This window comes from Calonectris borealis, chromosome 18 (assembly GCF_964195595.1).
Source record: "Calonectris borealis chromosome 18, bCalBor7.hap1.2, whole genome shotgun sequence".
In the NCBI taxonomy this organism is placed as follows: domain Eukaryota; kingdom Metazoa; phylum Chordata; class Aves; order Procellariiformes; family Procellariidae; genus Calonectris; species Calonectris borealis.
Genome location: NC_134329.1, coordinates 5590887 through 5616639, shown reverse-complemented (window position 1 = coordinate 5616639; position 25753 = coordinate 5590887). Strand labels below are relative to the sequence as shown.

At 46.0% G+C, this 25753-nt stretch overlaps 1 protein-coding gene across 2 annotated transcripts in view; it reads right to left on the bottom strand.

Moving 5' to 3' along the window:
* The window catches only part of TTC28 (tetratricopeptide repeat domain 28), a 189774-nt gene that overhangs the window by 6520 nt on the left and 157501 nt on the right, over nt 1-25753 (bottom strand). The window contains exons 13-21 of one of the 2 annotated variants that reach the window (XM_075167455.1): nt 21985-22125; nt 13971-14115; nt 9323-9502; nt 7498-8218; nt 5653-5777; nt 4346-4577; nt 3830-3906; nt 1686-1709; nt 728-857 (exon numbers count right to left, since the gene is read on the bottom strand). In XM_075167455.1, the coding sequence (XP_075023556.1) occupies nt 728-857; nt 1686-1709; nt 3830-3906; nt 4346-4577; nt 5653-5777; nt 7498-8218; nt 9323-9502; nt 13971-14115; nt 21985-22125 (1775 nt within the window). The remainder of the gene's footprint in view (nt 1-727; nt 858-1685; nt 1710-3829; nt 3907-4345; nt 4578-5652; nt 5778-7497; nt 8219-9322; nt 9503-13970; nt 14116-21984; nt 22126-25753) is intronic. The other variant, XM_075167456.1, reaches the window with a different exon arrangement.

Sequence of the window (25753 nt, the reverse complement as noted above, 5' to 3'; positions counted from 1 at the left end):
ATCATTAATCCAAAGTTTTCTCACAGAAATGGGTCTGAAGAAGAGCACAGACCTTGGAATTTAGCAAATGAGGCCTGGGCTGCAGGAGGCATGACTGCGTGTGAGAAACGATGTTTTACAAGCTCCTTAAGCAGTCGCCTTCGATGTTTCTTTTTGCAGCGTTGCCTCTTCCCTGCAATGCCCTTTTACTAACTCTAAGCAAGGTCCAAGCCGGAATAAAATCTAGTTTGATATTTAGTTCTCATCTGTCTTTTCTGCAGGATGTAGACCCTGGTACATACTATCACCCTGGTATGTCCTATCCTTGCCCAGTACACAGGTTTCCCTGCCAAAGGAATGATTGGTTCACTTCAGGTAGAAGGCCAGAAGCAAACTCTATGTATTATGAACAAGAGGGGAACAGGATCCTGAAATAAACACTGGGGTTAAACCGACTTCCCAGCACCAAGCTGTCAACCCTGAAATCCATGTTCTGCTGACTCAGGAGATGTTGTGGTGCATGAGAGAAAAATGTACCTTACCATGGGCCAACCAGCGAGCAAGAGAGCCCTGTGCATGTGAGCTGGCAGAGACAGGGGAGCAGTCAGGGATCACATCCAGAGATGCAAAGACCAAACAGCACCCAAACAAACAAATTTAAAGCCGTGAATCTCGTCAGCAGTGCAAGCCACCACATGAGACACTAGCAAGAGTTTTAGGAAGACAATGGAAACAAGCGTTTTCCTACCTAGAGCTGCCAGAAACTCATGACAGCCAGGTAGCCTCCAGAGTTGGACACTGATGGAAACCTGGATTGGTGCAGAGGAGAAATCTTGCTCCTTCTCGCCCGCTTGAAGTTGAACCAGGACTTGATGCAGCTGAAGATAACAATGCAAACATTAGCCATTCTTTACAAATCACATCACTGCTTTTCCGACAGTCACAGCTAAGGAAATGCACTGCAAACATCCCTTTCCTTGTACACTCATATATTCAGCTGCTGCTCCTGAACAGAACAGTGAGATGAAAAGGTCTGGGCAGAGGGACAGTCCAGGGACAGCAACAATGAACAAACTTGAACAGCAGCAAAGGTAGGGACAGAACAGGGATGAGTGTTGGAGGGTGTGGCCAGTGGAAACTGAGCAAGAAGGAAGCACAGCAGGAAAATCTGTGAAGTGAAAGAAAAGGAAAGAGATACTTTGGGACTGCTCACAGAAATATACTAAAGCCCGTTCTATGACTGAGCCATACTCCTTATGCAAATATGAAGAAACTCATTCTCAGCATTTAACTGGGCAGAACAAGTCATGTGAAACCATGGAAGACTTTCCTAATACCTCCATGGCCTCCAGGGAAGAAGTTTCTCAACTATGCCCAAGGGACAGGAATAGCAAAGTAGAGAAAAGATGTGTTTATGAAGATCTGACACAAATTAAGGTGCCAGGATCCCATGTAATTCAAAAACACAGCCAGGGCAGGAAGGATGGAATGTCATTAACCAGGGACCAGCTAACCTCAGGACCACCCATCTCTTACAACCCACAAAAGCTTACAGAGTCTTTTTTCCATAGTAGCACTTCGGAGCAAATTCCAGGCCTGAAAGCAGCTTGAAGACACTACTCTACAGCACAGGGAAATGGGTCTGCAGTGACGAACGCATTTTACCCTGCACAGCAGTGTCATTCCCCAGTGCATGTAATACTCACCATTCCCACCATATTTTTAACAGCCTTCGGGCAGCAGATAACAAGAAAGGAAAAGAGAGGAGAAAAGAAAGAAAGAACACAGGTTATTCTATGCTACAAAATGCCTGTGACAGGGAACGCTGCAGTGACACATCCACATGCAAACCAGCATCCTGACTGCAAGATGGTCTATCCAGAGAAAGAAGGAAGCAATGGAAATGGCTTGAGCTGTGAATTCCAACAGTGTGGGAACAGGCAGCTGGAATCTGGGAGTGCCCAGCTCATTACAATCAACTGAGACACTTAGCAGGCAGACACTCAGGCCAACCCACATTCTGGCAGAAAGCTGAACATAAAGCAAGCCCTTCTCTTGTTTTCTCTGGGATACATTATTGGCACTTAATGCAGTCAGCAATCCTTAACTTTTCCTTGCACATGTGGTAGTACTGAAGTTCTCTCTTTTGTGGTTCCTGCCTTCCGTTTTGTACTAAAAATAAGCATTTTCTACCCAGAGCAAAAGATCAGGCTGCCTGCCTTGCTGCTTCACTAATGCCAAGAGCACCTGCTCCCTTATGACGCCTATCACCCATACGGGAAAGACAGTAAAAGCAACTCCCACTGGCTGAACTGTCAGTCATTATGCTCCAATTTTGAAAAAGTCTTCTCTCCTTTGGGACAGGCAGAGCCTTAGCTGCTCACCAACTGAACTGCAGAGAGGAAGGAGGGGAAAAAAGCAAGTAACCGGAGAGGAAGGAAGAGCTAAGTTGAAAAACCCTAACTTGTAACTGGATAGACTCTTGTGCAAAAGGGAATTCTGCCTGGGGTTTGTGCTATAGAAGAACTTTTACAAAAACAATGCAATACCCCTGCCAATATTTATTGCATGGGGCAGCTGAGGAAATGGTGAGTGCATCTTTTGTTAGTTGTGTACAGCCATCGGAATATTTTTCCTTGGGTGATTTAATTATCTGAGGCAAGAAGACAATCGTGACATGACAATCATGGACACCGTAACACATTCCGACCTATCAGAATTTTGTCTTCTACTCATCACATCCCTTCTACTCCGGGCCTCCCTCTGGTGGCAATGAAGAAAAATAACCCTGCTATTCAATCACAGAAGTCTCAGGCACTGACAAAAGAGCAAGGCAAAAAAGCAAAATGCCTTAAAGGACAATCCATTAGAAATATCTCATGTGCTACTGTAGATCATAACAAGAAACCCTTTCCTTGAAGCAGACTCAGTCTAATGGATAGACAAAGCAGGCTTCTTAGTGGGTAACAGCAAAGCTGGGGCTGTTATTTTGCATTTTGTGAGGAGAGACTCAACATGACAGAATGAAGGGGAGCCCTCTGAAGCTACACAGAGATAATCCCAGCTACCCACCACGGTACTTCCCTAGAACACTTTTCCACGGGGAAAGGGGAAAAGAAAGTGAGCTATACACCCATTCACTATGTGCAGCGTGTTCATGTACTAAAGCAGGCAAATGATCAAGATAAACCTCATTCGAGGAGCAATCAGGACAGTAAGAAACATGTAACGGAAAGCCAGCCAGGCTGGTAGCAGAGAGAAAGGTTAGGTTAGGCTAGGCATGCTAGAAAGATTGGGGAGAGGGAGGAATGTGAAGGAGATTGGGAGGAGCAGGGTAGAGTACCATAGCCACAGGTGCCTTTCTCTTAAAGACCGTGAATCCTTTCACCAGAGGTATGAGCACGCACACCAGGAGAAGCATAGGCTCAGTAAGTTTTCTGACAGACCTTGCATTGTCCAAAGTCAACTATATCTTGGGACTTTGGTAATTACAGTGGACAAAGACCAGCAAACACGGGCCCTAGACAGGATGGCCAAATAGCAATTAGTGGTTCTGCCACTCATTTCCCATATTTTGCTTCCCCCTCACTGCAGTAGGTATCATGTTTTCACTTCTTTCACTAAACGGAGACACTCAAGGCCATGCAGCCCAGTAACATACCTGCATTTTTCTCTTCTGGACACGCTTTCATTCACACAAACAGATAAATGTAGAATTTCAACCCTGAAGCCTCCTAGCAAGCTCTGGGTTGATAAATCAGGGCATAAAACCATTCTGTGCATTTCTGAATTTACTGACCTGGGAAGAACCATTTGGAAACTGGTACTGGAGGAAAACCTCCCAACTCACCCTGTTAATAAGCTGTTCTCCTGTTTCTGAAGCTGTGATAAGTTTACAAAGTGCCTGAAGTGCAGGGTTAGGCAAACCTGAAAAACATGAGCAGACACAGGGATTGTTCAGGATCTGTTTCTTGACTGCTAGAAATGCAACAACCTGAACAGAACACAAACTCAGCTAATTCCTAAAACCTCTCCCCCACATCACTGAACAGTTCTGGAAGCAGCAGCAATTTCCAGAAAGCAAACGGTTTTCCCACTTTGCATCTGATTATACATTTTCTGACTGAGAGCTGGGAGAAAGGAATAGTCACATCATGCTTCTCAGATACTGGACGCAATAAATGATTCCCATCTATGACAAAATTTTCATAAACGTTTACTTCTAGAACCTCTACCCTGTTAAATACTTTTATTTCATTCATGTAAAACATCACCATTTTACAGGCTTGCATTAAAGAAAGGCAGGGAAAGGTCGATGGCTGCTTGGACAGATGAGGACAGAGCCCATAGCTGGACAGGTTTTTACCTAGGAGGGACTGTATGGTGGTGCTGCACTGCTGTAGCCGGTCACCAGGGTCAGAGGTTGGGAAGAACACTGCTGCCGGGAGGCCACTGGCTGGAGGGTCCAACCGAAATCCTACCGCAGTGAGTAGTGCCTGCCAGCCTGGAATGCCACCAACTTTATTCTCCACGCTTTGTTGGGAGGTATACATGGAGTTGTGCTGTCCATTCTGGATTCGCTGCAATGATTTCTCCACCTTTGGGGGAAATACAGCATTAGCTTATTTTATAAGAGATTTCTACTAACCACCTCTTTTTATACAGTAAAGAGGCAGGAACAGCAGATTGAGAGACAGCAAACCCAATGTTGAACCTGGCCCATCTTACACAGAAAAATGTTAGTGCCCTTGAAAACAGAGGATCCAGTAACTCAGCACTTACAGCTGATTTTACTCAGCTGTAAAATCACTGTGATGTCAATATTCTCTGGGATGCTGGGAAAAGTAATGCCACAGGAAACTAAGTACCAGTTTGATTGTGATAGTTCCTATAAGCCTGGCAGCTGCATTTCTACCCAATAGATGACTCATGTTCAGGTTCCAATCTCTTGCATACATTGCTTATTACCAGGCAAGAGTCTGCAGCTGTATGGTAAACCATAAAGCGAGATGTGTGTCCATGAAACCCAGCAACTGGGATGACTAGCAATATTCACAGGTTTCCATCATCCTATGGATACTCCACATTCCTATGGGACCACAGAAGACACATTGGAAAGAAAAGTATTAAAAGTCATGAGAGATTATTCTAGCCATCTGGCAGTTTGGCTTCATTCCTGCTGCTCCCCACAACAGGCTATGGCACATATGGGGACAAAAGTGCCTCTTCCAAGTATGTAAAGAGACAGCAGTCACTGTGCTCTGTATCTCCATGACTGCAATTTTCATAGCTATTTTCTTGTAGAAACAATTAACTCCAATGATTATCTCATTTTTAAAGCAGAGACCCAATTCAACAGCTAAGGGAGGATTTTGTCACAATACAATGTAAGACTTCACTTACTTTGCCTCTTTTTGCTTCAGACACTCCATCAGGTGTCCCAGTCTTTTCACACTGACTCAGAGTTTTCACAAGAGACTACCTTATGGTAAGGGAGAAGGGTTGAAGGTATATATTCAAGTGTGAGTGGCTACACATCAGGGTGTTCCTCTTCCCACTCATCATTTACAGATGCATACTCACAGGTAACATTATCTCACAACTATATGGGCTGCAATGCTGCAATGCCCTTCCCTGTGCCTGCTGGGTGTGGTAGCGTTTCCTTTCTCTTACCAGATGTAGCAGGACACGCAGAGCATCTCGTACCCTTTCAGGGTGCTGCAGAATCTCAGTCAGGGCCTGTCCTACTAGCGAAGAAGGGCTGTTCAACTTTATATCACTCCCAATAAGCATGAAGCCTGCAGGATTCAGAATAAGAGACACTCAATCTCCTTTCATTATAGAAAATGTTCAAAACAGAAGCAGATACCCTCTGCCCTCCTGGACTATTGGAATGCTGGTTTACTGTGCCCTGCAGAGTGACATTCTTCTCCCAGAGCAGCTGCCCAGTCCCTGCCCGGTCCCATAGACTGAACTTCCAGAAAGCTTCTAGATGCTTCTTACTGTCCTCCTCTATTAAATCAACAGTGTTTTCCTGTCAAACAAGCAGAAAAAAACTGTATTGCAGCTAAACTTGTCCTAGCACGCTCCATGTCTCCTTTACAGCAGCGGAAATCAACAGATGCTAAACAGTGCTTGCAGAAACAGAACTCAGAAAACTGAGGGCTTTCCCTGTCTCAGTCAGAAACCTGTCTTGGCTTATGCACCATCTAAATGCTAGATTGTCCAAACGTCAGCACAAGGAGCTCTGTCTGCCCCTTTTCATCCATTGCAGTGAGGTATGCAGCTGCCCGTCCTCGCTCTGAGACACCATCAAGAGTTAAAGGTGAAAGTCAGGGATTGCGTGTAATGAACTTGCTTACATACCACGGAAGGGGCAGTACTAAGACCACCTGTGTAGCTGGAAGCCTCTACTTGGCGGTGATGCCAAGCACCCATGTCCATGCTCATTCTTTTTTGCCTAGGAAGCAGTCACTTTTTTTTTTTTTCCCAATGCTCTTTCCTTTGAGACAGAAAAATCTTGGAAGGAAAATAAAATACAAACCAAACTGTGGATTGTAACCTGAACTCAACACCCATCTGGTGTTGCCTGAATCACGTCCTAACGCTGGACTCAAGAAGCCTGAAATCACTCTGTCAGACTAACTCCAAGTGCTCATTTTAACAAGCTCTAGTGAGTTTCCTGCTCCTCCAGCTAAATACAGTTTACATCAGAGCCACACTCACAACAGCTTCCTGATCTAAAAAACATGGTACTTCTGCCTATGCAAAAAAATCCATTTGGGGCATGCTGGCAGCTTTCAAAAATCAGGACTTGTGCCGGGGAAAAAAATGCAGGTTATCTGTACATAACCCTGTAACAACACTGTTGAACTCCAAGACTTTGTCTTTCTGAATCTCAACTCACTCATCTAATTGAGAGGGAGCACCAGCACTCTACCCCGGAGCTTACGCTGCTGAGAAACTTCCAGTGGAAGCAAGGGAAACTTTTCTCCTAAAAGGACCAAAGGAGTAAGCCCTACAAGGTTCATGTCACAGAAATCACAGCTACTGGTTGCTGCTGCAACTTCCAGAAGTACTACTCTTGCCTCCTTATTAATTTCACTCAATTCTCAGTGAGAAGGTTCTGTAAATTTGCTCCACCTAACTCAATCCCAAGTACACAGGAAGATTAGATTTCAAACACAGGGAATGAGTTATTGTATTGCACATTATTTCTTCCAGTCATGAAACCACTGCGAGGAAACACACTTCACCTCACAATTGCTTTAAATGATATCAAATTCATAACCCACTTACTATACACAGTGAAATACTGATGTTTTCCATGACACTGACATTCAACCACACTCAGCTGAATCAGGGTCTGAAACACAGGAGCTGAATTCTGGGAGAGCACAGGGCACATGCTACTCCCAACTACCTGCTAGCACTGCTCCTTGCTTAACTCAAACAATTTGGCGTAAGAGCACTTCCTAGAAACCCTGTCTTGTTTGTCAAAAAGCAGATTCTTCCTACCTGCCCAGTTGGACGGATGGGAGAACTGCTTGCTGCTCTGTACAGTTTTCATCGCTTCTCCGAGGGCTGCACTGGCTTTCATCCCATTTAAGAGGGAGGAATAGAAGGCATGCACAAACATTTTGGAAGCAGCCACAGGAACAGGCCAGAGTGACACTAGCACACACTGGGCCCCAGCAGCCAGGAATGCTCTTGTCAAGCCAATTACTCCATCAGCAGTGACTTTGCTGCTAGATTCTTGGTAAGAGCCAAGAACCACTAATTTGACAGGAAGCCGCAGATCCAGGACATCAGCTGCTGTAAGCAGAAACTCCTGAAGAGGAGGGCAGTCTGAGATGCTCTCCACATCACTGGCATCATCCTGCATCCGAAGGGATTCTGGGATTGTGTATGGGTTCCCAAAAGAACTCTTGCTGCTGGCTGGATTGCTGTCAGTGTTGGGTGTCAGGACCAAAGCAGCCAGTTTCCAGGAGACATGGGTTGCAAAATGGACACATTCTGCCTGAGTGAGGGCACTCATAACCCTCTCTTTTGTTGCTGCACTGCCAACTAAGGGCTGGCAGCCAAGTAACTCAGATACCATATATGCTTCCTCTTCTGCAGAGGGCATAGGTCCCCATAGCCACCTGTCCATAACTGCTGAAGGGAGCTTGGGATTTCCTATGACAGCTGCCATTGAGGTAGAACTGGAGTAAGCAGAAGTATTCTTCCTCGCATGGGACTACAGAGAGAAAGAGAAAGAGAAAATGGGGTTCAAAGATCTGTTTGTTATGGTACTGGTAATAAAATACCCTGCCTCTTCAGCTCTAAACTGAAGTCTGGTTGTCATAATTACAAAAAAACTTTGCGTTTCTTTAGTTTCATCCATTTAACTCTTCCAAGGAACATCTCCACTTGAGTCCAGTCAGGATTTCTATTCCCACATCTTGGGTGAACAGATTGATAATAGAAAGCAAGTCCCTTTGAGGGCTGAGCAGAGCTAAAAGCATGAAGAAGATCCCAGCTTCCCACCTTAAGGGAAGACTACTTGTAATCACTCACTAACTGGTTTCTCACACCTGTATTTCAAGGATCAGTATCACCACTGTCAGCGGCATGGTGCTGCATGCAACTGATTACTGGGGCCTGATACTGAACAGAATAATCTAATCCCCACATCAGTAATGCTGACAAGGTTCAGACCCTTTTGCTGTTCCAGTGACTGTGTTTAACCCAGTGCAAGCCAAGACGCGCAGCAGACCGCTGCTCAGCAAGAGCAGATGTGACTTAGGGCATTCTCCCTGGAGACCTGGGCCTTAGAAATGCTGATGCTAAACATCAGGATGAAGATAAGTCTGCAGGATTTGCCTGTGGTATTCGCTTTGCCTTATAGCTTCAGTGTCACGAGACATCAGTGGCCTTCTCCATACAGAAAGCCAAAACGTGGGTAAACATACCAGGAACGTGATAGGACAGTCAGCTTGCCAACGAAGCTCAGTATTGATCACAAACACCTACATTTCTGCAGTCTGCCATGTAGTTCCACACCCCAGGACATGCTATCCTTTAGATGAGGATATCCAAATGATCCATTCCCCTTGCCCTTCCTGGCATGCCTGGGGCTGTAATTTTGTGCTGCAGTAACTACAGTAGAATCTACTTCACAGCTGTGGTGCTCATTGTGCTCATGAGAACTCAGAGTGCCTCGGGAAGGTGGTACATTTGTGGTTTCTATTCTGGCGTCTGGCATAGCAGGACAGAACTGCTGCTATTCTAGCATGTATAGGAACCTGCACCCCACAGGAGAGGTTCTATGAGAGAGAGGTTTTATAAGGCAATGTCAGACCTTGGAGCTGGGATTCAGCGACTGGATGGATGGCACTGCAATGAGGCTGAAGCGCTCATAGAGGTACTCATTAGAGGAACTGCCCTTCAGGAGAGCAAAAGGAATGAGGTACAGTTCTCCCTCCAGAACCAGTATCAGCTGGCGGTGGCGGCCAACAGGCCCACTGGAATGCATCAAACCCTGAAAAGAAAAGAAAGAGAATCAGTTCAGCCCCTTCACTCCATCAGTACCCCAGCCTGCACTTTCCAAGCACCAGGCTCTAGTCGGACCCCATGTCAGGTTTGGAAATATCCGCATCAGAATTACGCGCTGTGTGAACACAGATGTGGTGACAGGTGAACACCCATTGACATTGGACAGATCTATACAGCTGGACTGTTGCTCACCTATGCACAAACAATTCCATTGGGACGAACTAGCCTTCAGCGCACTGACACGCTGTACAGATCTCAGTCATCACACCCAGCCTTGGCAAGGGCGCTGGAGCGCAGTCGCACCATAGTACAGCAACTCCTTCTGCTCCAGCATAAAATCTTTGTTAACCCCAACCACCTATGTCTGTCAATATTATTATCATCTTATCCTTTGAAAGAGAATATTTTTTCTGATATTGAATTTCAAAATAGGAACTTCCTATATAAAGGCAAACGATCTACAGACAGATTGTGTGTATAACCTGCGCTTCAAGACACTTGACACTGTAATCAACCCAGAGCCACAAACAGGTTTAAACAGAAAGTATGTTATGGATGGAGAAGTGAGGCAGAGAGATTAATAAATAGGGAACATGCAGCTGGGCACAAAAAGTGGCAACTGCTCCCAATCTCATGTAACCGTGGGAATTTCAATCTTATTTATCTAGTGTATCATAAAAATCATTAGTTATCACGCCAGGAAAGAGTAACTTCAAAGCACTGAAATTTGCTCCAGCTTAAACACTTGCAGTACACAAAAAAAAGTCTAAAGGACTCTCATGCAAAACAGCAGTAAATTTCTAAGCAATTCTACACCTTTAAGCTAGAGTAGCAGCCATAGCTTGGCCTAGCAAATAAACCATTCATTTGAAGATGAAACTTTTAGCACAAGCTTGGATGAGACAAAGTCCTCAACTCGACATAGTTTTGGAGATAACCAGTTCAACTAGTGTTTTTCTATTTCTGTCTAGACTGCTTGATGTTCTCAAAGGGAAGCTAACTTTGCAGTGTTCACTGCAGGATGGAGACAAGGATCTAGTATGCAGGACGAGATCCTTGTCTCTAGATTCTCAATTCTTTTGAGAATTTTCATTTTAAGCCATTTTAATTGCCATCAGATGTAGTAAACATCTGTTTTGACAAGAGAAAAACAGCTACTCAGACTGCTCAGCAAATGACGACAAAACTGCCTGACTCATTCCAAGTGAATTTCTGAACTAGTTTCCAATGCCTCCAAACATTACCTTTTCCTGATGCAAATTTTGGGGCTTCAGCAGAACAGCAGTAAAAGGAAGTATGTTTTTCAAACACATGGCTTACATTTCATAAATAAAAACCACCAAAACCTCTGAGATGCTAGCTAGATACATTCTTCCTGGAAGAAGTAACATCCATGTTCTACCTCTTTTCTGTTATTTATCAAACATTGCTCCCCTTAACATCCCTGCTTTAGAGCATGCTTATTTCAGTTAAGTCCTCTTTTAACAGGGGAGAGAAGACTCTTCCTTCTTTCGCTGCCAACAGTGAACTACTACTATGAAACACCTAATGGAAACACAGACTTTTGAAACAAGAGGGGTGCAGAAGTAATGTCAGAAAATCCTGAAGTGTGGACATGTCAGATAATCAGACAGTGCAATAGAAAAGAAAGGGATATTGTGCATTTTGAGGGTGAATATTACTACTTGTGTAAAGTTTTATATATAGAGCTCAGACAAATGCGCCCTGGTCCTAACACACAATTCTTCCTCTCCACCTTGCTCAGGGTCTGTCTGGAGCAGACTTCCAGACTGCACTGTGATGCACTGACAGCTGACGATTAATTTGAGATACACTGATCCCCTCTCACTAGCAATCAAAGAATAGCAGGAATTTGCAGTCAGTCTCAAGCTTTAGTTCTCAGGCAGCAGCAAAGATGAATGAACATTACTAAAGAAATAGAAAAATCAGTCCGGCAGTCTCCTCCAAAGGGAGTCTGGAACGAGTCAGAAATACCAAAAAACAGGTCAGCTATGCGGGAGAATATCAAACAGTAGAAAGTTGAAGAGACAGCGAGGCGCTTTGAAAGGCTTCTTGCCATTTGAAGTGTGAACAACACTGCTGAAGGATAAGAAAATTTTCATTTAAAAGGAGTTTAAAATAGTTGCTGACCTCTTGCTGTTTCTCCTGTCCTCCTTACAGCTCTGGAGCTCACCCTGCCCCACAGATTGGAGACAGAGATGCAGGGCAGTTGCTGACACACAGCAGCCTCAGGAGCCTTCTTGCAAACCACCTCCGCTCCGTCCTGACATGCTGTTTACAACCCCAGCAGCCCTGAGGGAAGCCTCCCTGGCACTCACTGCCTGAGGTGAATCAGCATGCGTGCTCTGCAGCTAAATTTACCAGTCTCCATTCAGCCGTGCCTCTTTCTGCAGAGCCCCAGCTTCCCACCAGGGTAGTTGTTGCATTCCAGAAATGTTTTTGGGGTTTTTTGTTTGTTTGTTTTTTTAATACATATTCCATTTTACTTATTGCTCTAGGAGCGTTAGCTGTCAGCAACACAATCAGAGCATCTGAGCGATAGTGACATGTGCCTAGCAGAATTTTTTATTTGTATGTAAAACCCCTAGAGTTTAAATTTTTAGAGTTTTTTTTTCCTCAGGATGGCTGTATGTGCATTACAGAAACAGAAATAAAACTATGAGGATCATTTGTGTTTCATATGTCTCCAAGAATTAATTTTAGGGTGAGTTCTAACAAAAAAGAATCTCTTCAGTGAGAAAAAGGAGAAAAGCATGAACTGCCAAGCACAGGAACATGTGCTCTACTCCACAGCAATGATACCGGCTACACTGGTGATTTGTCATGAAGGTGGAAAAGTCCCTGGTCCATCACTCGTGGGGAGCGTGGCTGTGCAGGGTTAGGCCAGCTGACAGCTGCTGGCTTGGATGGATCCCTCACTTGCAGCTATGTCGCTGTAATTGGAAGTTTCCGTTATAATGGGACTGCCAAACCACGCACAAGACCTGAACTGCATCTTCTCACAAAGTGGCCAGTAAGGACCCTGTACCTCCTAATTCTGTGCCCTCTGAAAGCCCTGCCAAGCCCTATGGTACCTTATTGGAGACAATTTTGGGCCTCAGACACCCAAATCTGCCAAGCACTGCCCAAGCACAGTGCATCCTCACCGGGAAGGAGAAGCAGGCTCCTGGGGTTCCCCATGAGGATTTACTCCCTGCCTTTCTTACCTATTTACACTAGGTGTAGGCAGGCGTTAAACTCCCAGGTGAAGCTTTCTCAAGAACATTGCAGAAGATGACAAAGAAAACCTGTAAGCAGGGCTGACCTCCTTGCCCTGCAAAGAGGATGCACATGCTGCCTCTGGAGCGGAAGGCCCCACTCTCCAAGATTCACGGCGTGACAGCGGGATCACAGGCTGACAGAGCTAACAAAGGCTCAGGCTCACAAAGGTTATGCCTCCACAACAGAAGCGACATCTACAGACAAGATTAAAGTGTCCAAACAGCCTTTAAAGTAACCCAAGGCAGAGCTGCTTTTCCCTCTCACATGACAGCATGGTGACATTTCGATCTGTTTGTTCAGCTGGATACAAATTGAGAAAAGACTAGTTCTTGATTGAGCGACTTTACCTCTTCTAGCTAGAGATACCGCACGACAGAGACAGGACTTTTTAACTTATCCTGCCATTGCTCGCAAGACTGGAACCAGGGGCCGCGCTGCCACTCCTGGCCTCCCGCACGGGCTGGCCAGGGCTGCTACAGGACACTGCACCACACAGCTTCCCTTTGCTTCTGCATTCACGCCGTGATCCACCAGCACAGGACGACGCCGGGGCCTGTGCCCTCCACCCCTGCGCTGGCAGGTGCGCCCCAGTGCAGCACCGCCACGCGCAGAGCAGAGCTCTGAATGGGCCGAGCGCTGGGACAGCGGCAGTGAACCAAGTGGGCTGCCGAGCGCCTGACCAGCCCCAGCAGCAGCTCCCACCCGCTGCACCTGCCAGGAGCACGTCCATCTCCTTGCAGAAGCACCAACCCCTGGGATGGAGGGAGAGCAAGGCCCAGCTTGTCTGGCTGCAGCTGGCTGCCAGCACGGCACTGCACGGCAGCAGGAGGCGCAGGGTGCTGCCGGGCTCCCAGTACTGCTTTTTCTATCTGCCTGACCTATTTGTGCCTAGGTAGAGCTGCTCAGTTTGCCAATTAGTATTAGTGAATTAAGGATACACTTCCTGCTTAGGTTCATCAAAAGCATTACACTTTGGCAGCTGACTGGAAGTGGTATCAACAGCGACATCCCTTGTTTCCACCTCCCATCACACCCAGTCTCCCCATCTGGGAAGACCAAGTGAAAACTACCATGCTTCAGATACAATCCTCAAGCTGCCTATTCTTGCTTTCCCACGCTGACAGGGGATTTTGGTAAATGAATTTCTACATTTGTCAGCGCCAAAGGCTTACTCCTTCCATAGGTCCTATCAATAAGTCGTAGAGTGCACGGAGTGGGGGTTTGGTGAAGGAAGTCTGCCTCCTTGGAAGAGATGATGTTCCATCCTTAACAGGAGACATGGTACTGCTGAACAGACTGGTCATGCTCTGACAGCTCCTGTGGGCAAAAGGCAAGTGAGAGGTTAGTTGCAGAAATCTGAGGTCCACTACAGGTTGCTCTGACTTCGTAACACTGAGCCCATCCCTGTCCATCCAGAGGGCTCTGTTCTGTAAGATGCTTCATGGCAGGGCTTTATCCTCCCATTCAGCTTCACACCACCATGAATAATTAACGGCAGGTTGAACCAGTTGCAGACAGCATATTACATTGCTATGGAGTTTCTCTACAAACTCAAGTGCCTGAAGTGCTGTTCAAGAGTTTTTACTGCATACTTATATATAGCAGTTGTGTGCAGGCAAACATGAGACCCACTAACAACTGATTACAATCACAGGAAGATTTGCACTTAGGTTTTGCACCAACTCATCTAGCATGGTACCAAAAGGAAATACGACAACAGGCAAACAACAAGACCTGAAGATTACACCTGCACTTGCTGCCACTCCTCTGAACAGCTCCACAAAGTCAGAGAGCTGTCCTGGAGCCCATTTCTGACATCCCCACAGACAGAGCTCTGCACGTATTCTCCTGGCATCACCAGCCACCAAACACCGTCACTTTAAGGAGACTGAGATGGCATGGCCACAAAAAGTTATTGCCCTATTGAGGAAATGATGTTGCCCCATTCTGGTCTCACTGATCCAGCAGCTGTGCTCCCCAGAAAGGTTATCCTTGGCTTGGTGCCACGAACAACCATTTTATGTGAAAAGGGTAACTTTCCAGAGAGTTTTAACAGGTGGGCCTTAAAGAACAGGCAGGGAGGGAAATAAGACATTAAACAGTAACAGTAGTGCAAGGTCTGAAGTGTAACCAGAGTCACCACTGGGGCTGTCCAGTAATGAACACAACAATCTCAAGCATAAAAGGCCACCCATGAGGCAAAACACGCCTCGTTGTCCTCAAGGTGCCAAATGCGTTCGATGGAGGGTTCCATGAAATCCCAGTCCAAATCATACTCTGATGCTGCTGCGCAGAGAAAGCCTTCCTCCATTCTTAGTCTCTATGAAGCACAGCACTGTTTTGCCTCTCAGACACCTTCCAATGCTACGTGCCTTTGGCAATTTACACAACAGGAAAGCAGCTACAGTTTCCTGATACATGACCAAACTCACACGCTTTGTCAGGACACTAGTCTGCAATGTCCTTTTTTTAAGAACGTTTACTCAGAAGAAATGCCTTGTCTCTGTTCCTTATTTCTACCTCTTGCCTGGATCAATTCTTGGCTATCAACACAGAAAAGAAATAAAAACAGAAAATACTTGCACATCCAGGAAATCAAAAGAAAACTCAGCATCCAACAGATATGTTAATCAATGAGATATATTAATAGTTGATTGCATATCTGCTATAGGCATAGATATTCGTATGTATGCATATATACGCCTATAGCAGATATACACACACACTCATATAGGCACAGTGTCTCTTCATACTACCAGATTAAGCCAACATGCAGGAAAAGACAAAGAGAGCAAAAACATTGCACTCAAGTGCACTCCTTCTACCACTGACAAACCACAGGCCTCAGATATACCCCTGACCTTTTCTGACACATATCAACAGATTCAGAAAATTTCTTTCTCCCCTCTTTCTGTCCTCAGTTGCTGCAACCAGTCTCCAGATCCAGCTCACATCATGTCTAAAACCTATTCTCTAAAGAAAAAACGATGCTACCACGCATGCTCCCCACAAACAAGGAATTTACATCTTATGGGCCAACAGGAGTAATTTAAGAATACAGATGGAAGCCTGGTGTCCAACTGCCTATGCTCTCTGATGCAGAGATTCTGGTGAAGGTACAAGTACGCTGCTGCTACTCAGAGCTGCTGAAAATTTGACTAGGTGGCTTGCACAATACCAAGTTCACTGCAGGATCAGCATGGACTCAACACTGTCTGCTCCCCTCTGGACCCTCTGCCTAGCTTCACTGCAGCAGCTGACTGAGCCAAGCACTTTGCAGTACTCAGTTGTTTCCATACTTTATGTGGCACAGATTTTAAAATCAGATCAGGAAATGAAAACTGTGCTTTCCCAATCTCATGCATTTCTAGTGCCCTGGACCCTGTGCTCAAAGCACATCTCTAGTATATCCTGCCCGATATACCAGTCTAGAAGGGCAGGGATACCCCACTGCTTATCTAGGAACCAGTGAGCATGCAGAGCTTTAGTCCAAGCACAACAGCCCTGACCTTCCCAAGAAGCAGAGCTATTTGCCAGCAGGTGGCACTCGCCAGCCTCACCTGCTGCATTAAGCAATTTTAACACATTAATTTATTGCAGGGAATAGGGGCTTGATTACTCTAATCAGCAAAGCCTCCTTCGTCTTGGTTTCACAGCCAAGCAGCTCTAGATTTATTCCTTCACCACCTGCATTGCTTTTTATTAGAACAAAACCAAGGGAGTATCATAAATCTTTTACATCTCTTGCCTGTGTGTTTGTGTACACAAAGGAGAAAAAATCCATAGGGGTAGGATGGACAGAGATCTTTTGTAGCAGGCAGAGCAGACCTGGAGCCCCAGGCCAGCCCACTCCCTTTCCTCTCAAACCAGTGCAAACAAACAGCTCTCCAGGTGGCTTGTCAGGCATCTGAGTCCAGGTGATTTCAATGTGACAGGAGGGAGACTTTTGAATCTTTCGGCCAAATGTCGCTTCTACAGAGCGTCAGTGCTAGCTTCTGGGATGCTGCACTGATCATTTCTACCTTGCTCTGGCAATGTAGAGGGGTCCCCTGATTTCTGGAACAGTAAAATCTCTCATTTGGAAGCCTTTGCAAAGACGCCGCAGTGCTGCTTGTTTATAACCCTTTGTATAAAGCAGCCTGACGTGCAGCAAGCAGAGGAAACAGCACAAACTGGGACTCAGGACTGCCTGCGTATATCAGCATTAACTCTGCTTCCGCCCTTTGTCTTGGAAATGCAAGAACAAAGCAATGATCCCATGACAGCCTCAGAGAAAGGGGGAGAAAGCCCATGTCATGCAAGCCTTGAGCTCAGACTGATTTGGCCTACCACCAGTCTCACAGGGCCTGGCTCTGCTTGCAGAGGATGAACGAGGCTGGGCCCAGGCAGGAAGGAGGGGTTCATACCGCAATCAGAACAGAGCTGCTCTTGCCTTGGCACTCATTAGGACTCTGGACGAGTCAAATACTACTCATGACCAAGCACAGCCATTCTGGAGGGCTGGGGGTCAGACTTACTGCTGCAGTGGTCTGACAGCCTCAGGACAATGGATATCCATCAGGCCTGTCATTCTGCAAGCCTTCCTCAAAAAGACCCTTCCTAGAGATGCAGCCCTGAATCCACATTCCGAATACCAATCTGTGGGAAGCTCCAGAAAACATTCAGATATGAGCTCCCTGTGGATGCTTTCAAGGATCTGCAATTATCCACCAGTGGTTGCACAAAACCCACAGACCACCCAGCACTTTCTGCTTGTGTGGTCTGTACTTGGGCAGCTACAGCACTGCACCCTGTACGGTAGAGAACCAGACAGATAAGAAACTCTCCAGCCACTGCTTTCCTATCTGCTTTACAAAGACCTCGCTTCATCCTGGGCCAGCCAGCATCCCTGGTACACCCCTATCCCTCTGCTCCAGAGCGGGTCAGCTGCTCGGTTCGCCAGGGCAGGCTGTCAGGCCCCTGAGGGCATCAATAGCCTTTAATGACCCTCACCAGCCTGAACTGGGGCCTTCACCAACATGCCCGGCCCACGGGCCCAGGAGCTCTCCTTATGCTGGGGGCTGGGCCTTCAGTCTCTGCTTCAGCTACACTGCAGGTATGCTTGTCTCCAGCTCCATCAGAGTCCCGCCGGCGCCTGCCCGTGAACCCTGCCGATCCCGAGCCTGACCTGCCAGCTAACATCCCCTCAGACCTGCCCCCTCCCGACTGACCCGCACAGCCATCAGTGGGCTGCTGCACCCGGCTCCTGGCCCCCCATCCATTAGGAAGCAGCTCGTCCTCGCTGTGTGACGATATAAGCACAGCCAACAGGGCCAAAATCAACACAAAGGCAGGGTCCCATACCAAGAGGAGAGGGGAGATGTGCTCAGACATCTTATGATGGTCACCATGACAAACCCTGAGCAAAAAGAGATGAAACAGTATCTTGGCAATAGCCATGTTTTTACTGCTGCTGAGGCTCCATGCGAATTGTAACCACCTTCTGCTAGATTCCTCTGGCTGGATTCAGAGACTTTACTCTTACTGGGGCACTGAGCTTGCTCTGGAAATCTCCAACTATGCTTGTAGGACTGGCCATGGACCCTGAGCATGCTGACTCTGCTGGAAAAAAATCAAGCTCTTTGCAATCATAAGGGGAGCTGGGAGATAGCAATGGTCTTGGCAGAAGTGAATTCACATCTCAAGTTATATTGCTCCTTACCTCCCAATTTGCCTTTTACAAATTCTCACCCGACTCCACTGAAAAAATTACCCTCAAGGAAGTATATTTTACCCTTTGAGCAGCGTCAAGGCTGATTCTCATGTCTTCTGCAGGTACATGGAAGGAGGACAAACTGTATCCCCATGATGGTGGAGGGGCCAAAGAAAAGGTGGGGGAAGCTATGTCCAGGTACAGACAGTGATCAAGTCCTTTGCTGGAGCAGAAGACGGGAGCAGGGAGGAAATCAGATTTTAATCTGGAAACCCAACAAAAGTCTAAGAGCCCTAAGGAGCAGAGAAAACAGAAGCTGTATAAGACATGAGCAATTGGGACTATCTTGGGGGCTATATCAGTGGCATCCACAGCTTAGACAGCTATTGCCCAGTACCGAGATCACTGCAGTGTCCCTTCAGTGCTTCCTTCTCCTCCAAAGTCCGTTTCTTCTCACTTCTTCCTTAAGTTAACTGCCAAACCTCCACACTTTTGCTTTTCTAAGCAGAACTGCCAAAAAATCATACTATTCTCTGCTTAAAAGTCAGGCTACCTGATGACAGCAGCCAGAGGGCAACCGTCCCAAACCAAGGGGTTCCTTTCAGTCACCCGCTGGTTGCCAGACATGGAGACTGGATGGCTCCAAACAGTCCCAGCATCTCCAGGGCCTCATTTTCTAATATGGGACCTTAACAGCATGTGCAATTCCTGTGCGTGAGGGAACTTGCACTGGCCCCAAGCCATGCAAATTCCCTTGAGGATCTCCAACATTCAAGCACAAGATGGGAACAAGCATTCAGGCCCCACATGAGGAATGCAGGGCCTGCCTTGGCAGTAGGGAAGACAAGCTCTTATTCTCAGCTCCAAGCAGGCCCTACTCATCTTTGTCCCCTGCAGTGCAAAAGCCAAAGCAAACAGACACCGTACCTTCAGTCACTGCTTGTGAGCCACAATTTTACCATCCTCTGAAGCACTACAGCAGCAACAATCCACTCAGCATTGACCTACAGCTACATGAACTCACTCCAGTACTAGCTGGCAGAAAAGCCATTGCACAGAGGAGGTGAGCTGGAGTCTGGAGCTGCAAGATCACAGCTTGTGCTCTTGCTAACCATTCAATTCTATTACTTAACCAAAGCCTAAGATCTCACAGTTCCTTCTTAAAGCTCTAGGCCAGTGCACAGAAATGCTGCCTGCTCCCCTTTTATTTCTTAATCTGCTCTCTTCCATGCAGATTTTCATCTGTCTCCTTCCTGAAGCTTCAGGGCTCTTGCAAGGATGCCTCCTTGTTGTCCCAAGCTCAGTGTGCTGCATGCCATGAGCCACACCACTCTCTACACAGCTTAATTATAAAGAACCACACGGTATAGCAAGAGGCCAGCTAATACTTTCTACAGTGCCCTTCTAGACTCTGTAGCCTCAGTTTGATCATCTACCGGACTGGAACAGATATTAAGTACAAGAGGTATTCAAAGGCTTGGGCAGGACTACAGCATCTACTCTGAATTCAGGGCTCAGCAAGCCAGGTGCAAAACAGATGTGGCAGCATTAGCTCTGCCACTAGAGCCCCCTGGCACACCCCACCAGGCAAAAGGTGGGCAGGCAGGCCATTCAGCAGTGTCTTCTCATTCTCTTCATCTCAGTGCTCATGGCGAGAACATCAAAGACATGGCTGCTTCTAGTGCTCCTCCTGATGCTCTTGTGAGGGTGCTTTTAATTAAGTGCCCAAGTTGTCCCATCCCTGAGCTTCTCCTAAAAGCTGCAAACTAGTTACCTGACAAGGCACCTGAGGTAAGCTCCTGGATGTGGGTTCAAGGTAATGCGCTTGGCTCCTGTGGAGCAGAAAGACATAGATGCTGCATGGTTGGCCTCTGCAGTGTTCCTGAGGATTAGCATTCCCTGGAGCAGAATTGGATCATATTTCTCCCCTCTAATCAGAGGGGCATTCTCCTGTCCTTCTAAGCCTGATGAACTAGCAAAACATCTCAGCTATCCTGGGGATCTGCCTGTTTGATCCCAAACTAGCAAGTACTCATATTTCATCATCAATGCAGCAGCTTGAACAAATACGCATGTGGATTCTGGAAAGAAAAACAGGCCAGTTGTTGGTGCCAACAGGCAGCTCCCAGTTTCATGAGGATGCTTGTTACAGCTCACAAGCTCCAGTGATGGCTCACAACACTGCAGGCTGATCACATTTTCTTTTCCAGCTGAGAAAGGCCTGGGGTATCCTGAGCTCACAATCCATGCTGGAGCACGGATCTAGCCAGAAACCTTGGGTTGCGTCATGCAGCCCCTCTCCACTGGGGCAGTGGTAACATGGAAAAATTCTGTCTTCAATTTTCATTTCGAATGCTTGTCCTAATCAGCACAGTAATGTGAAAGACTGAGACCTGATCAAGTTGTAAGAGGCAGAAAATGAGTGGAGACTGTGCTGCTAGCACACAGTCCTGTAACTCTGGAAATGCAGGTAATTCCCAGCTAATTAGCACACCAGTTAAGATCAACAGAAACAAGTATTTCCATAAGTGTGTAGCAGACAGCTCCAAGCTCCACACCTCACAGACAGCGGGGACTAAACAGAGCTCCCCTGCAATTGTTCAGATAGTCAAAAACAGCACTTGGCCAGAAGAAGAGCAAATTTGAAATGGCTGCTCCTCAGGACAGCGTTATCAGTTAATAATTGCTGACAAGTCCTTGCTGGCTATCACCTTAAGCTATCAAATTCACCTAGAAACGCAATGAAGATGCCACCCCCTACACCTCCCAAACCAAGCTACTGAGTTCTTAAGTGAAATACATAGTCCTATCTAGGTCTCTGCCTGTGCCTGGGGTCCTCCCTCCCACAAGAGGCACAATGATGCTTTCAGTCCTTGTCCTGCCTCCTGGTACTGAAAATTTCTATTTCTAAAGAAGGAAGCAATAGGACCCCATGCCCTTTCAGGAGCTGGCAGGGCTTCTTTGTCCCTCGCATCCAACACTTGAGTCTGTAGAACAAAACCAACCCCGAACAGGCCATCTATTTGTGGAAGGCCACCAGACACCTGAAGCTCCCAGGCTGGCTGCACATGCAACACTAGGCAGTAATGGATTCTAAATCCCATCAGGAGCAAGATGCAGAGCTCTCCTGAGGGAGGGAGAAATTCTCACTGCACCACACAAGAACACAAAAGAAAAGGACAGAAGGGATCCTGTGGGCCCTTCTGCTCAGAAGGGGAGAGCGCTGCACAGTACTAACATACTTAGGACAGTACATCTGTCCTAAGACAGATGCTTAATGTTCCCCATGCATCCATGCTGTGAAGAATGGACGGTTACTGCTACCGTAAAGGACAGTATCAGTTTGCTACTCTGTGCCCCCACAACTTAGGGCAATAGGGAGACCATGAGCAATGGCATTGGTTGCACCCTAAACTTGCAACTTAGAGAGAAACCCGTCACCAAGATGTCTCATTCTGCTTGCTGATCCCCACAGTGAAGTGCTGTATTCTCACCTGTTCAAGAGGTTGTTCCTGCTGACCATCCTCAGGAAGCCAGTCGGATCAGTCATTGAGTTCAGCTTGTTATTCATCTCCTCAAACTGTTGGTCCATGATATCCCCAGCTTCGCTCTCAGTCTCGCTACTGGCACAGGCTCTGCAGAGGGAACAGCAGGGTGAAGGAGTCATTGATGCAAGACAGAGCAACAGCTTTGTGACAAATGCTCAGCCAGTTTGAGAGAAAATATTTTTCAGACACAACCTCAACCAAATGCTAAAGTCAAATTTTCCCTGGATTGCATCACCTCCTCCTGTTAGGCATATAAGAGAGCAACAACCCCATCCCCTCTTCTTCTCCTAAACCTCAAGGTTTAGAGTGGCACACATTGATGGAAATACAGGACACAAATTCTCATGCACTGTAGGTATGGACTTTTGGAGCTTTAGCACAACACAAGAGAGCTGAGGTCTGCAGCAAATGCCAACTCGGCCCTTGATTTGACCAAGAACATGTGTTAGTGCATCCTTTTCAGATTTCCACAATAATAACTCCAAGCTCTGTATGCTTCCTTCACTGGCAAAATTCATCATAAAAAAGGGAGCCATGCTACTGCTCCTGCTATATAAACAGGGAAAGCACAGAGAAAAAAAATTTACTCTATCAATACCACTAGGACAGCAGCAATACAGAGAGAAATAGAGCCCAAAATTTCTAAATTTTCCATCTCCTGACATTAATACCTAAATTATCATCTTAATGTAGATTTTCTGTCAAATTGCTGTTTGTATTTTTTCTTCTTTCTAAAAGCAGAAGGCAAACACAACTATCGTATGTGCATTTTTAACAACCCCTCCCTTTAATAAATAATTTGCATGTTATATGGTGCATCACAAACCTTGGAATTTGTACACAGCTAAACCTGCTATGCTACCTGCTGAAGCCGCCTTGTATCTCATTTCTGTTTCCTTTTGGGTTCCTGACAACTTGGAGCCTTTCCTCAAGGCTCTTTCCAACAAGAGCACATGAATTAAATTAATGCACAACACATACTTGTGCAGGTAACTAGAGCTGTCCCTATGTTGCTGTATGGATCACAGGATATCTTGTAAGCGTACTTCCAGGTCAATATAATTTAATAACCTGAAAGAGTAAGTCCTAACAAAAGCCAATCACTTAATGAACACTGAAATGGGGCTAGCTGAACAACAGGCGGGGGGGGGGGTTGGGGGAGGGAGGAGGGGGGAAGGAAAAAAAAGGGAAAAGAAAATGTGGTCAACAGCTGCCTCCTGCATGTTTTTTTGTCCAGCTGCAGGCATGCTCAGTTTTGAGTCCTGGCACAGTTTTGCGTAACACTCACAATGAGTATTTGGAGCTCCTTAAAGAGGCAAAAATCTTGAGTTCATGAACCCAGGCCACATGCTCTCCCTAAAGAGAATGGAGTCTGTCCCAACACAAGTTCAAGCAGACTTTAAAGTCTCTCACACTTCATTTTTTTGCAAGTATGCGTTATTTGTCAGCTTAATTAGACCAGCTGAAAGGAACCATTTCTAGCAGAAAGCGAAGGCTGCAGTATGGAACTGAACATCACCACAGCAAAATCTTGATGACACATCCCATGACAGCATCCCTTCCTCTCCAGGAGCAGAAAATGGGAAGATGTGCCACTCTGGAGATGCAACAGTACCTATAAACCTGCTTACAGCATTATGGAAGGCAATGGCACTTAAATTTGAACACAAGAGCAGACAACTACAGTGCACTTAAGCAAGCTATGAACTGAGAAGTCAGAGCCAAACAAAAGTTTTCACATGTGTGCTATACATACTTAAATCCCTCTGTTCTTTGCTGGTAGGCAGAGAACAGGTTCTGCAGACAGCAGATGACAGCTTCTCCTGGGGGTCTGGTGTGCTGGAGCATGGTGGCAGTCAGCAATGCTGTAGGCAAGCACTTGATCCATGTGGGGAAAGAGTTTCAAAGCAGAACATGACATTCACCCACATGGAACAGACAAGATTTGTTTGTTTAATTCCCTGCATATAATTTTGAAGTGGGGAAGGAGCTTCTGCCTGTGATCATACCACACCAGCCCAATGATCTCCGAGACAAGCATTAAACCCAGAATCCTTAACCAAAAACATACCACTACCATCATCACGAAGAGAGGAGGAAGCTGACATCACAGTAAATTAAAAACTCATCCTAGAACCTAAAGACTGAAGGACTCCTTTTGACAGGAGGAGAATCTGTGGTGACAAATGGTTAATGGAACTGAAAACAGTATCTGCAAGTCTGTTACATGAGGCATACCTGCAGATTTTGGTGGTGTATATGCATATCTAGAGGGTAAGATTCAACCATCAACATGTGGAGATAGATGCAACCTTCTGAATCACACAACCCTGATGCTTTAAGAGAAGGGTAGATGGAAACAATTCAGTCTGTTTTTTTTCTCCCCCGTCTTATCCTTCCTGTCAGTATCCACACCTTGGAGGGAGTAACTCTATCCTCTCCAACAGAACAGAGAGCTTATGGTCCACATACAAGACAGAACTGGATGAAGCATCAACATCCGGAACACATCTGCAAAATCAGGAAACATGAAGGCTGGAGGGAGTAGCCTTTGACCTTTCCTGTAATGGGAATCACGCAACTCATTTTCGAGCAAGACTTGAAACACGTAACTCAGAAGGTGTGACTAACAGAAGCAGAAGTCTCAGAACAGATTTTATGTAAGAACCCAAAAACCCTAGACACCACCACCAGCAAAGATAGGCCATTTCTTAAATGTAGCATTTATATGTTAGCAATAATTTCATGATTATGATCATTTGGATAGCAGTGCTTACGTGCTTGTAAGACTCTCAGGGCTTGAGAATATGAAGGAAGCAACTCCCCTGTGTATGTCTGTTCCTTTATGTTTCGAGTACTCAGCTGGCTGAAAGACCCTTTGCTCTTTCTCAGAGTACTTAATAAAAACCCTAGACTTACAAGCAGTTTGTTACTGCTCACAGTGAAATGAATAATCCTGTAAAAAATATTTGTTTCCCTTCAGAAAGCCACCTTTACAATCAAAAAAGGTTATGCACCTTTTCAGAAAGCACAAACCCAAAATGCATCCAAATGAGACACAACTGTAAATCCAATACACACAGATGCGGGGATCACTGGAGATGAGTCGGCTGTCACTAATTCTGGTTTCCAACTGTCTCAACATTATGAGTTAAGCACATACCCATCTCAGCAGCACGTGTTGTTTACAGCACTCAGCGGACGCAATCCTGCCAATGCCCTTGTGAGATTGGTGGGTAATTTCACAAAGTGCCAAGCCCAGATTGAGTTCAGGACAAAGAACGAGTCCTAATGTAAGTCCAAGCTGACTGCTGACCTGCAGGCTTGCTGCGCCAGATCCACCATTTTGGCTACCAATAGCAGCAACTCACCTGTTCATGCTCAAAATCTGTTACAGATACTGCCAGTATTTCAGTAACATTTACAAGGTCTGCATTAGCCAGACTGCATCCCCAAATCCCTTGTCTCACTGGATGACTAAAGCTCGTCCTTCCCCAATGGCAATACTAAATGCTCAGTGACCCTCCAAAGGAACTTCCAGACTCTAACGTCATGATCAGATAAACAGGATCAAACATCATGTTCACCAGAAGTTTTCACGATAGTAGTATAGATGTTTTCTAATCGTTCTGTATCTAGTATCATCACTTATGGATAATCGGTGTGGTGGTTACAAAAATGTTTATAACTAGCAGAAGAACAACCAGAAAGGAAA